General features: G+C 46.0%; 1 protein-coding gene across 3 annotated transcripts in view; it reads left to right on the plus strand.

Moving 5' to 3' along the window:
* Window positions 1–13,721, plus strand: part of RUNX2 (RUNX family transcription factor 2) — a 145,618-nt gene that overhangs the window by 48,676 nt on the left and 83,221 nt on the right. For all 3 annotated transcript variants that reach the window (XM_088520112.1, XM_088520113.1, XM_088520114.1), the window contains one exon: window positions 4,917–5,078. In XM_088520112.1, the coding sequence (XP_088376238.1) occupies window positions 4,917–5,078 (162 nt within the window). The remainder of the gene's footprint in view (window positions 1–4,916; window positions 5,079–13,721) is intronic.

Genomic DNA, 13,721 nt, shown 5'->3' on the forward strand with positions numbered 1-13,721 from the left:
TTTGTTTTTTTTTTTTCTTTTCGTTTTTCTTATTTTCCGCTCTTACCCACTACCCTCTTCCATGCGCATCGGCAACGTTCAGCTTCCCTTTCTTTCCCATTTCCCCTTGCTTTGAGGGCTGTAGAAAGCAGCTGGAAGGGATTTGAAGCTGATTTACTCTAGGACTAGTGGTCACAGACGTGTCTCTTCAGGGAAATGCTGGCAGGGAAACTGAGGGCAGGAAGCAGCTTCAGCCCTTGGGATGGAGGATCCAGTGCCACAGGTCCCCCTTAATTTGTTCTTTCAGTACTTTGAGGACACTTTTTTCCTTCTGCCCAGGCTGGGGGAGGGCCCGCTCTCACCACTGTCATGGTGCTCAGTGTGGAGCTGCCAAACAGCTGCCTCAGGCACCAGACCCGGTGGGAGGTTTGGGGCTCACCCAGATACCAAACACAGTAGCCTCTGAGTTGTTGTTTTCAGAGGCAGATTTACCCTAATTGAAAATTCCCAGGTAATTTAAAGCCAACACCAGTAGTTTAAGAACGTCCATACAGGCCATGTTCTCCAAGACCATCGGCCGCCCGCCAGGTTTGAAGCAGACACCACACAGCGCCGTGCGAGCGCCCATGAGGCCTGCCAGGTGCCGGGGGCCTTCCCAACACCCGCACCACACTACGGCACCATCCATGTCCAGCACCGCGCTCCGGGTGCGTGGCCAGAGCAGGTGCTGGCCTGGAAAAGACCCTGGACAAGTGGCCTGAGGGGCAGGCGCATGGGCCAAGCTGTGCCCCAGGCTTTGGGCAGGCTGACTGTGTCCTCCAGGCTACTGGTGAGATGTCGCTGCGAACCCCTGTCTGGCAAAGCTAGTGTCCCTATTCTTTTAACTTATTTTATTTTGTATTTTTCCTTCTCTTTACAATCTTATTTATTTATTTAGTTATTATTTTATTTTTTCCTTTAGAAATGCGACTCTTGGGGCTGGGGGTGGGAAGAGGAACATTTTTAGAGACTCTTAAGGCCAAAATCTGGTCCCAATTATGCCAGCGTCTGCCAGGGTGTAACGCGGCTGGATTCGACTTTGCTGATGGAGCCAGGCAAGGCAGAGCAAGCCTGGAGCTCTTCACTATGCCAGAGAAATAGCCAGAAAAGAGAAGGAGGCTGCATTTTGGTTGTTGTTGTTTTGCTGGGTGTGGAGGGGGGCTTACGACAACAGCGTGTTTACTCACGCAGAAAGTCATCTTGGCCTTGTTAAGCGCATAACTGTGTCTCTTTCTTTTGGTGTTTACCAAAGATCCCAGACAGCTTGTTTTTGTAGTATCAGCAGCAGCCCTGGTATAGGCAGCAGCTGACTGAACTAGAGCTAATGGCTGGCTCGAAATGTGGGTGTTTCTGTGAAGTTTGGGCATGCGTGCGGTGTCCAGGCTCCATACCCGGCACCGAGCTGCGGGTCGGTCTCGGGCGCTATTTCAGCTTAGGAAATGGGATGAGGATAATTCTTCTGCAGCAAATCTGTGCCCTTTGCCATTCTGTGCCAATGCAATAGAAAACCTAGATCCTTGGGGCTGTTTAAGGTCTTTTTCTTCACTCTTTTGACATTTCTGAACATTTCCATCAAAGAAAGGGAAGATGTCCTGCTGGCAACTCAGTGCAGTTGATGGGAGAAGTGGGTCACTGCGGGGTTGTTGGCTCTTTTTTTTTTTTTTCCATCTCATGCAGCCCGTGCAATCTCAGACTGGTTCTTAAAGAGTCTTATTGTCTCTGAAGACGTATGCAGGCGACTGCAGGCAACAAGCACCTCAAACTGAGAAAATCCAGAGACAAAACAGTTTGCAAACACTTGGTATTTCCTGCTCCAGAAAGGTTCACCTGACAGCTCGAGCAGGAAGGAGCTGCGTTCGCATCCCGCTGCCTCGTTTTGGCCCACCCATGCCCCGCGTTAGGAAAGGCAGCGCGTTTCTGCACACCCACACCAGCATAGCAAAAATGTTTACAAAAGGAGGACGGCTACGAGAAATCACTCAAGATCTTTCGAGGGCAGGAATTCAGACCTCTGCCTTCTTGGCCCTTATGCAGGGCTCTAGCCTTGCTGTCTGGGCAGGCGAGTGGGCGGCTTTTGCCCAAGCCTGCTCTGTGCACTTTTGCATTCATTTCTTTTTTTTTTTTTTCCACCCTTGTTTTCTAGGGATTCCTTTAGGCAGGAATTCGTGTTCGCTCTGCCTCAGCGCTCTGGGATTTCTCATACGTTGTGGGCTTCTAGCGCTCGGAGAGACGGGCTGTGCCTGCCGGAGCACATGAGACCGCATGTGACAGAGCAAAAGTTTCTGGCCCGCAGAGCCCCAGGAGCCGCCCGAAGACCTGGCAGCGCCCACAAGCCCTCCGGGCAGAGCTAGCAAGGAAATGTGCTTCTTGCACAGGACGCCAAGGAAAGCTGCTTGTAGGGCTGCTCATAGTTTCTCCATCCATGGCAGATGCTCCCGTGTTACCCCTAAGCAGGGAGATGGTGGGAAGACGTCCCCACACACGACCTGATGCTCCCACCTGACCAAACCTTTGGCATCATCAATAGAAGCTTCTTTTAGGGTATTCAAAGATCTGGGGAAATTCAGGAGTGAGGTTTATTTGCAATATAGCTTCTTCACCAGGAGTCTACCTTCTTTTTTCTCAGAAGTATTTGGCAGTTTGCAAACTCACAGTGTCACTCTCATCAGGAACTGAAGCCAAACTTTTTTTTTTTTTTTTAAAAAAAAGTTAAAAAAAGAGATCTGGTAATGTGACAGTGAAGTCGGGATAAGCAACAGAGCCAGTGTGTAAATTTAAACTAAGTTTTCTGAGGATATAAGAAGTGCTTCTGGGTAAGAGTCATGGTCCATGCAGCCTCATATTCCACCTCTGACAGGTCTGAATGAGATTGTTCGTTGTGTATGAAATTATTTATTGCTTTGGAAGACTGCATGAGCCTGGTCGCTTTTTGCAGTGCATCCTTCTTGTACCTCCCCAACAAGCATGCACACTTGTTAAATTAAGGATGTTAGATGTAAAAACAAATCTAGCTTGGGTGTTCAAAATGGTGATAGTGCCAGAAATGCTCAAGGTCTTTTCTTCCATGAAAAACAGCAGGAACCTCCAGAAAGCAGTTCCTGTCGTGAGGCTTTCACCATCTTAGACCAAAATTCTTTGAAAACACCTTCTCCAGTGATTTCTTTTTTTTTTTATTCTGCCTCTACCTGCTATATAATTTCCTTCTAGCATTGGAGCTGACCTAAAATCAAAAATGTAATGGACTCTCCTTTGGATTTAGAAACAGAGATTGAAAACCTTTTGGAGTTTGAAGGAGCTTGGATTTGAGATTCTGTTCCTGACACATCATTAATTTTAAGATTGTTTTCCCAGCAAGCCTAGGCTTTCCGTTCCCAGTTGAAGATCATTTACCATTGACTGAATGGTGAATTATAGTAGTGGAATGAGGCAGAGAAATATGTCGATATCAGATATAACAACGAGCAGTCAGTCAGATTTGAACCTGCGCCAACCTATACAACCCTAGCCTTGAAATTGTTAAAACAAAGAAGTTCATTACATTTAATGATCAAGTGTCCTTTGGATTTCTGAGGAGCGTTTATGTTAACCATCTATATTACTCAGTTCTAATATAAATGGCAAACTCAGGGAAAATCCTCTTAAAATTAAATTGGATTTTTTTTTCTTTTATCTATATGGTTATTTCGCTACGAGGAAGTATCTGCTTTCCAGACATCTCTTCAAACAAATCATGTCTGAACAGAAAAAATAAACAAGAAATAGCTGAAACTACAAGGTTTTGCTGTGTGGAAGAGCAGAGAAAGGAGTTTAAAAAAGAGAGGAAAAAAAAAAGATGAATTTCCTGAAAAAAATGCCTTTGCTTATGCCATGTGGCTATCACATTTCTGTCTACAAAGCAGGGCCTTAAGATGCTGCTCAAATACAGCAGGTTCCCCGAACAGAGCAAACCTGATGTGCTTTACTGAAAATATCAGGGAGAACTGGGAGGAGAGCGCAATGGTTTCTGTCAGCCACTTCAGGGGCAGTTTTCTGTTCTCATGTAGGGCCCAGACCAAACTTTTGGTTGAGGACTGCTTTGTTTTCATCAGAAACGAAAATTTATGAGGAAATCAGGGGTCGTTTTATCATTAGGCATGAACTGAGAGCAAATGGGTTGCAAATCCCCAAAGCAGCGGCTAAAACCAACCCTTCCTACTTCTCATTCAAATCAATCCACCAGAGCTTCAGCATGAGCTGTATTTATCCTTAAAATCATTTCCTCCATTATAAGAAGGTCTGTCAAAAGGCATCTTTAGCTCCTGATCGTTGCGCCAGCTCATTTGGTTTCATGTTGTTCTAATTAAGGTGACTGTAGGTAATCGGGCCAGTACCCAAAGGGGACGTTTTTGGCCAGATGCTACTAAGATTAATGCCATTTTCCTCCTTGGACAGCCTGTTCAGCGCTGAAAACACTTCTGTGTAATGTTTTAACTGGATAACAGCTTGACAGACGTGCCAAGTACTAACTTCAGAGCCTCCCCACCTCTTTAGTCCGCTCCTGCGTGCGGCGGCAGCGTATCCGGCATCCCCGCCGCTCTGTGCCGAGCGCCCCAGCCCCGACCGCGCCGTCTAATGCTCCGTTAGACCTGGACGAGGGACCCCAGGGCTCTGCAGAGCGGCTGTGCTCCCTTTGTAAGCACTACTCGCTGCTGGGCGCTTGGACCCGCTCTGTTCGTGCCGCCCTGGGATGCTGCTGCAGCACGAGGAACGCGGGTCCGTGCGGAGCAGGTCATGGTTCCTCGTAGCGCTAGTTTGTGTGCGTGGAGCAAACCCCCCGCTTTCAATTAGGCTATTGGCGCTCTAAACATTTCCTACCCTTTTGTTTTAATTTTCTCCTGTTTTTGTTTTTGTTTCCCTAGACCCCAGGCAGGCACAGTCATCCCCTCCATGGTCCTATGACCAGTCTTACCCATCCTACCTGAGCCAGATGACTTCACCGTCCATTCACTCCACAACTCCCCTGTCCTCCACGCGAGGCACGGGCCTGCCTGCCATCACCGACGTGCCCAGACGCCTCTCAGGTAAAGACCACGTTTCGCCTCAAGCAGTTTCGTGGAGCGGAGCAGGGGCGGCCCTGGCCCCCGCGGGCAGGAGAGCGAGGAGCCCGGGGTCCTGCCCTGCGGGTGGGGGGCCGAGCCCCTTCCTTTCCGAAGAGCTGCCGTGTGTTGATCTCTTTGAATGTCTCTAGGTCCCTTTCAGATCAGTTAAATTTCCCTTTTTTATTTTTTTTTTCTCTGTCGTGAACCTGGTTCTATACTCAAATTCTCTTTTATTTTTTTCCCTTACAAGAGGACGTTCGCTTGCATGTTTTGAAGTAATTGTGATCCTTGATTTGGGGTGATTCTCTTAAAATGTTTTGCTTGTGTGTTGTGTGCGATATTGGACTTCCTGACAGATAGTTGCCTTGAATAATTCAGACTAAGATTCCTTCTATCGCATTTCAACCCAGTAGCTCAAGAAAGGCTGTTTCCTTAGTCCATGTGTATTTAAGATGCCTATCAGAAACTAGCTGAGTCATTTTAGGGTAAAGATTGGACAAATAGGGCTTTGGAGTGAGGAAATATGTTTAGAAACATAGACAAGACAGCAGCTAGGAACTGGGACTTTTTTTTTATCAAGCAAATGTACATTTGCATACTGTGCAGTTCATTTCTAATGGTCCCAGTGATAAAACCAGCTGTGCAATGTAATCTGATTGCCCCACAGTTAGATAGAGCCTGTCATGGCACACAGTCACCTTGTGCATCTTGCCAAAAAGGAGGAACCTTAGGGGAGGGTGTCTTGCTATTAAGACTCCAGCCTCACGAGTGTGGGAATAGTAGCAACCTATGCCAAGAAGCATGTGTAATGTAAAGCAAGCCTTTATGATTCATTAATAAAAACCAAAGAATCAGTCTTATTACATCTATTTTTTCCATGTTTGCAAGATATTATTATAATCTGGGATCCTGCTGCCGTGCACCTGTTTGACTCCCAGCCAGGTGAATTGCTCGCTGTCTAGTTTTCCCTTTCCACCAAGCTCTGCAAATGTTGATCACTGCACTGAGCTGCATCGCTGACAAGCTGAACCCCGGCCAACAGGCGTGTAGGATTTGGTTAGCGTAGACTCCTAATTTCTTTCATCTTGGAGCGGGGAAGCTTTGTTTTGCAAGCAAGCAGCTGCAAAGCCCATTGCGGCCCCTGCGCTTGCTGGATTTTCGGAGAGGCCGAACGTTCCCGTGCGGGCCACGGGTTGCAGTGCAGTGGAGCAGGTTCCTGTGGGCGCCCCGTGCAGTGCTGACTCGGTTCAAACAGAACGAGATGGGCTCGATTCGGTGGAAACACTTTTGTTTGGCCTGAAACAGGTTCCCTTTGAGCTGGAGTCTCCTGGCGGGCTGCGTTGTCGAATCGGTTATTTTTGCAGTTTCGCCCCCAGCGACACCGGCGGGGAAGGCTCGACTGGGACGCGGCAGCTGTACGGCAGCTTGCTTGCCCTGCAGCCCTCGCTTGTCTGGGTGCAGTCAGACGTGAGCGCCTCGCATGTGGGCACAGGCAGCGTGACTAGAAGAGCCAGCTCTATGCGTTAGGTGGCCGTATACTGAACTTTTCGCTTGCGCTCTACCGTAGGTTGGCCTTACTTTCCTTGTCCGTCGTCTTTGGGGGTCAGCCAGTGCCCCCACAGTGTTCTCAGCTTTTCCCGGGACAGGAGGCTGGCTTCAGGTTAGCTTCCAGATTGGAAAAGCGAGCTGTGATCTCCCCCAGTGCCAGAGATTGTCTGCAGAGTTTGTGGATGTTCGGGGTTACAGCAATGGACTTGCTAGGCTGGAGACATCTCTGGCTCTAAAGTCAGTGAGAAGCTGCATTGTGGCTCCCACTGGAAGCTCCGTGGATCTTCTCAAGGTTTTCTAGCCAGTGGAAAATTTCATTGCAGGACCAGAGAGAGCAAGAGCAGGATCTGCTCCCCATGCGTATAATGTTTGGAAAGAAATGCAAGTTTAAAGCTGCCCATTGCAGCAGCCAGTTTATCCCTCACATTGGCAAAACCAGACCTCCATTCACTTAGTTGATAAATCTTTTAGAAAAGAACAGAATTTTCAAGGGGGAAAAAAATGACTACTAAGAGCAGTAGAAAACTTCAGACACCCCCAGAGCATAAGGGAGAAATTAAAGTTTTACAAGGTCTTGAATAAAAACAAACTTTGCTTCTCAATACAGTGGCAGAAATCTGATTATCAAGGCTGTTAAAAATATACAAGGTAATTTTAATGAATACCATATTTGCTGCCTGTTGCTTAACATCATGCAGGAGGAGGAATGAGTAACCCTGAGGCCTCACGTGTCACACCTCCAGGCCCAGAGCTTCCTACCTGCCCCAACCTTGTGTCACCCAGCCTTTCTGCAGGCCTCCAAGGCTGTGCCTTCACCACTGGTTAAGTAGTGCTTGCAGTTTGGGACATGTCAACTAATAATGAAGTGTATCCTTCAAAGTAGTGGTTCCTGGTCACACTGTTAGCAAGAGCCCTCAAGAGCAGTTTGTGGTGGTAGTTCTGTGGCCAGGAGCATGTCCATTGGCTGCAGGAAGAAGGTGCTGGAGTAGTTAGTGCCCCAGCAATTCTCCAGCCCGTTTGTGAGGGGAAAAGGGCAGCGTGCTGCAACCCTGAGGACTTATTTTGGCAGGCTGGGGTAATGCAGCTGAACTGGTCGCACTAGTGTCTAGACACATACTTGATTTCTTTGCACATCTGCAATATTTGCATGCATGCTTCAAGCACGTGCAAACGAGTGCCCACAGCTTAGACTTCCAAGGACGGGTCTTGTATTCTCTGGATGGGGACGAGCCCTGTATTTCAGTGTCATACAAGTAATTGATGATAGTTTGTGCATATCTGGGCAGTACTCAATAAGAATATCTGAAAAACAAGACAAAACAAAGACCTGTGGGCAAAACTCATGCAACTTTTGAACCGATGATCTCTCTGGTGCATAAATCTCATGTTCATATCAGGAACAGATAAATAAAGGTTCAAGAGGCCATGCAACTAACTTACCTGATTGCAGCAGCTCAGCCATAAAAAGAGCAGGATTTGTTAAATTCATTCCCTGTAGTTTATTAAAATACCTGTCTGCTGAGCCTTCCAGTAAAGGCAGTGAAAGTTGGTGGCCTAGCAGATTAATATTCTTAATTAAATAATATTGTAGTGGAAGCCATGGGAATATATGAACATGGTCATTTTAGAGAGAGTTTTGCCCCAGGGGTGTAGGCTTATTGCATGATTCACAGTGAATGCACTCACAGTCTTTGTGCCCTGTGCATAACCAAACTGCATGTGGGATGGGGAGCATGAGTGTCTATTATGTAATTAATGTACATGATTCATGTAAATACACATCATAGACATTTTACATAAAGCTTTGGGATTGATCCAACAAGTCCTCTGCTCATGCAAGGTTCAGAGCAGGGGCTGCAGGTTGGATTGTTCCTGCAGTCCCCACAGGGCTGTGAGACTGTAGCCAAAGCAGGTATGGCCTCCTCTGAGTGTGGGTGTCCACAGTGTAGACATCCACATCTGAGATGAGCACCCTGTGCTCTTTTGAGAGTCTGTGGAGATAAACTAGCACTTGCAGGACACAGTTTGCTTGACAGTCTGGGGATGAGTTGTACCAGTTCCAACCAGCACCTTAGAATCACAGAATGGCTGAAATTGGAAGGGATCTCTAGAGATCATCTAGACCAACCCCCCTGCTCAAGCAGGGACACCCAGAGCACAAAAAGTGCTCTGGAAGTGCCTCTCTCTGCCCATTTACTCCAAAGCAAGTCTAGGTGAGAAGTTCACATATAAACATATCGGTTCTAATAGTCTGCATTGGGTTGGGTGACTCTCAATGAGATGTCTCCTCAGCTTATCCCTATGACAACCTCATCACACTCACCACATCCTGGACTAACCCAGCCTGCATCTGCCTCTGTGACCTGATCTGTTTCTACCTCGAGCTCTCTGACTTTGAGCTTGAGTTTATTGTTGAGAATGTTCTTGAGAAGGGAGATGAGAAGACTTCTCCTTCCCCTACGTTGTTCCTGGACCTGCTTATGCTTGTGCCTGAATGCAATAACCTCTTGCTTTTTGCGATCAGGATCAAGCTTGCAGGATCAAAGTCTTGAGCAACTGGAGGACTTGCCTTGGACGGGTGACATTAATACGCTGAGTACTGGCTATGAAAGAACCTGTCCTATGCAACCATCTTTGACAAATGCTTATATGACAAAAGAAAGAAAAGTAAAAGCTAAACTAAATGGCAGCACAAATCACCAAGCCTACCTTTTCCAGTCCCAGCCTGACATTCTTCACAAACACTTGTATTGGTGGTGTATCGCCATGAATGGCTTAAATCAGGAAAGCTGGTCTTCCCCAGCCACTGTACCTGAACTCTTCCTTCCCACACATTAGAGTATCCCCCAGCTCATGATCAATTTTGCTGTCTGTTTATTGTGTTTTTGAATGAGGACAGGCTGAGATGAGGGACACACTGGAGTCAACCCCTAAGCAATTTGCAGACCCAGCTCTCTGAAGTCAAATGGCCATAAAGGAATGTCTTTACTAATAAATTACACAGCAGCAGGGCCTCGGCTGTTAAAGATCTATACTGTTAACTTGTTACTATGGTCCCCAGAGTTTGGAATTTAACGAATCCTGCTCTTTTTATGATTGGGCCGGTGCAATCAGGTAAGTTAGTTGCAAGGTAACCACTAGCTGTGGTTTGGAAGTTGACTCAGTGCAGAACACATTGCCAGGGGGTCCTGGGAGGCACTCGCCTTGTTTTGGACACTAAAAGGATTTAATATTAGGGTAGTCAGACCATAGCAGCTGGATTTAGAGCCCTAGAACAGGCCCTTACCCTGTGCTGTTTGCTAGGGTCAGTGTAGCCAAACTTCCTCAGTAATTCGTCGCTTGCTCTAGATATCAGTGGATCATTTTGGACCATCCTGGGCCTTAATGGGATATTGAATATAAGAAATGTTCCTGTTCTCCCAGTTCACTGAGGTCTGAGGAGTGGAATTCCAGCATGTGAATTCTGGCTGTGCTGCCATCAGCCATACCTTTCTCTGAAACAATTTAATTTCATTCTTGCAAGCCAGCAAATCTTAAAATAAAGAAAGCCTATATAAAGGAAGCAGCTCCAGCTGAAACTCTGCATTTCTGTTCATACTGTTAAAGAGGAAGTGGCTCACAGAAATGTGTTTTCTTTCATAAACTCCTGTACTGGTTGTCCTTGTAGGTTTCTAAACTTAAAGTGAATTAACTTTTTTTTTTAATGGCTTTTGTTGTATGTCACTTACATATGATTTTTATAATAGTGGATTTCATTTCTTCTGAAGTTGCTCTTTGAAAAATGCTAACTTTAAGAAAGAAAAGTTGCCCATCTTCCTCTAAGGAGTTCAAAAACTTGACAATCCCAAACAAAACAGAAACTGTGGCCCTCTGAAGCAGCTACTGTTGCATCCCCAAATTTCTGCTAACTTCATTCGATGCTGTGGGTGCTAAGTACAAGTTAGGACTAGACCCTTGAACAAGAGGAGACTCCAGTGCTGTCTTCATAATGTGATTTTTTTTCTCCTTTTGCATGTTTTGGGAAGCAGTGAAATAGTTGCTACCTTTGACATTGCCAGCAGAGATATTTGTGTTCACAGTGCCTGAAGTGAATGGGCAGTTCACGCTTCAGCAATATTGTCTCAGGCTCTTGGCAAACCCAAGAAGCCAACTCCATTCCTGGTACATTCACTACACTGCGATGTTTTTCTTGGTGACTATAACAATTTTCACTCTGTCTTCTGTTTTTTTTTTGTTTTGTTTTTTAAAGGCAGCTGAGAGACTCAAGGTTGTCTCTGTCTCCATCTCTCCTAGCTAATTTTTGCTGCTCTCCCTGCAAGGTACACTGAGTTAAGTCTAAGTAAAGACCTCTGGGAAGCTCGGGAGATCCTGTAACGTGCTCTTCAGAAACAGCTCTGCCATTTTTCTGCCGTGCCTAACCTTGTAACTTGTCTTTTTTATTTTTCAGTGGTACTATTGATCTTGCTTACCGCATTTTTTCCATTTTTAGTCTCCTGCCCACATGGTGCCACCTAGGAATCTTAGCACCTTGGCACCGACGTGTAGGATTTCAGTAGCAACTTCTCTCCATGGTAAAATTTCTCATTGGAGCGATTGTCCAGAAGATATGTTGTATGATCCCTACCTCAAGGATGAAGGCCAAATTTTTCTAGTGTGGGTGGCCTCAAATTAGGCACCTATACCTATATTTAGGCGGTAAAACAAGCGGCCTGATATTCCAAAGTTTGAATATTATAATGTGTGTCTTTAAGCCCTTTTCCCTTCATTAAAACTGCTGTTGGGAAGGGAAATAAACAGGAAGAAAAGAAGGTAAAGAGTTTTATTCCTAAAATAAGGGATGTAAAACATACAGAAAGGAAGAAACAAGTGGAATGCTTTTAAATGGAGTAAATTTTTTGCTGATACAGGCAGGAAATAGCACACTCAAATATATGTGGATGTATAGATATATTTTTATCTGAGCTTTTTTTTGCAATGTGTTTTATATTTAGGACACATATCAAGATTTGCATCTGTTTCCAGAACTTGCTGCTAACAGTTAGTAATGATGCCAAAACATACTTTAGTTCCAGCTTGGGACCAAATGATATTCAGAGCTTTTTTTATTACTAATTTAGGGTCTGATATTAATTAAGGAAATTTTCCATAAGTGCCAGGCCTTTTCTGAAGAACTCATTAAAATTATATTAACTTAAACCGGAATCACAGTCTGAGCATGTTTTGTGATGATTATTCTTACTGACTCGGCTGGGTTTTGTAAACAAAATGCTAATTGTTAATGGGGCAACAGGGCCCTCGATTCCAGGCTTTCAAAGGGCCATGTTCTGAGTCACTACCTATATGTGCACTCCCAGCACGGTCAGTAATGTCCTAGCTGGAAGGCTGCAGGACCAAGCTCTTTGTTTCGCCCTTGTACAAGATTTCTGCATTCTCCTGGTTGGATCTCCGGTGTTTTTCTACCTAGAAATATGGCTAATTTGAGGGACCGCTTTGTGCACCCGTGTGGTATCTCTTTCTCCTTTGTCACTTAGCACTATGTTTTGTAGAACTACCAGGGCTGCCCAAAGTGGCTCTTCTTGTTCTGCGTATCTGCAGACCATGTCTACCAAGTGCAGCTAGGAGCAAAAAGGCCATTGGTGTTTTATAGAGCTCTTTTCTCCCTCTGAGTCACTTACAAATATGTGTCCTGCTCCAGTAAGGTCCTCAGTGGCAGCAGTTTCCAGCGAAGTGGGCGAGACAAGAGGGTTACTGTGCATGCAGCTGAGAGGACATCTCAGGTCGGAGCCAGTGGTGGTGACCGATGCAGGGGCTTGTGCAGGTGTAAGGAGAGAAGCAAACGCTGCACGTGCAGCTCTGACCTGTCCCGTGCCAGCCATCAGAGACAGTGAGCATTAGAATCACTTGTTCTGCTTTAACGATCTGTGCCTTTGAGTCTTTGTCACCCTGAATTTTATTCGGTTAGTTGCAAAAGTTGAATGGCTGTCGCTGTCTTGACTTTTGGTGTAATTTTCTCCCACTTCTGGTCATGTAAAACTTGGCCAGCTGTGGACCAAGAATGCAGCCCTAGAGCCTAACAGAGCTTCGCAGGACTTTCCTGAAGTGACTTAGCAAGTAATGATTGACCCCATTTTACAGGTGTCCAGATCTCCTCTGCAATTAGTGGATATTTTAGCAGCAGAAGGAAACTGGGGTCGTGTCAGCTGTTTGGTTGCAAGATTAAAAAGGACATGGCCAGTGCTAGTGATATAAAGGGAAGACTGCCATAGTGGTTCAAACTCTTTCTGACTGTGCAAAAGAAGAGCATGTAGGCAGGGAAGATGAGGAAGATGGAATGAGATAAATTGAAGGCGCACACCTTCACGTGGGTCATAAAGGATGCTAATAAGAGAGAAGGAAATATTTCATATGCATAAAGGGAGGGTATTTGGGGACGCTAATCTGGAAATCTTTTAATATTGCTTTCAGACTGACTCAAGAAGAGCCCAGGAAGGGATCAAAGCAGGAGATACCTGCCCTCCTCAAGCTTGGGATGGGATGGGATCCTTAAGCGCAGGCGTCCCAGGGAGCACCCACTGCTAGGGCTGTCCCATGGGCCATGGAGCCACCCAAAAAGCCCTGGCTCCCCACGCTGTGTCCTGATCCCCGCACCCACGAGCCATCGAGGAGGCGCTGCCGGGGCTAATTTAATATAAGGAGCTTTGCACAGATCCATAGGTTATTAAAACAGTGAAACCCACGTGGTCATCTGCTTTGATCTCCTCCATAAGCCAGCTGTAAGATTCCCCAAATTAGCTCTCATTTGAACTTGAGGATAACCTTTGAGAAAAATTTTTAAAAAGTCCCTCGGTCTGGTTTAAGAATTTACAGGGAGGCAAAATCCACTGCAGCCTTTGGTAACAGTTGTTAATTAAGCTCCCTTTGGAAATGTGGGTCTTACTACTCGACTGAATTTGTCTAGCTTTAGTTTCCACTTACCTGAACGAGCTCTGTCTTTGTCTGCTGGGTTGCAGGAGTGGTTTCTGGAGTTCTGCACCTCGAGCAGCTTCTCGAGTTTTGCTGTGGCAGTGACTGAAATAC

The sequence above is a fragment of the Tinamus guttatus genome, unplaced genomic scaffold (assembly GCF_059628265.1).
Source record: "Tinamus guttatus ecotype Peru unplaced genomic scaffold, ASM5962826v1 Tinamus_guttatus_pri_ptg000080l, whole genome shotgun sequence".
Lineage (NCBI taxonomy): Eukaryota > Metazoa > Chordata > Aves > Tinamiformes > Tinamidae > Tinamus > Tinamus guttatus.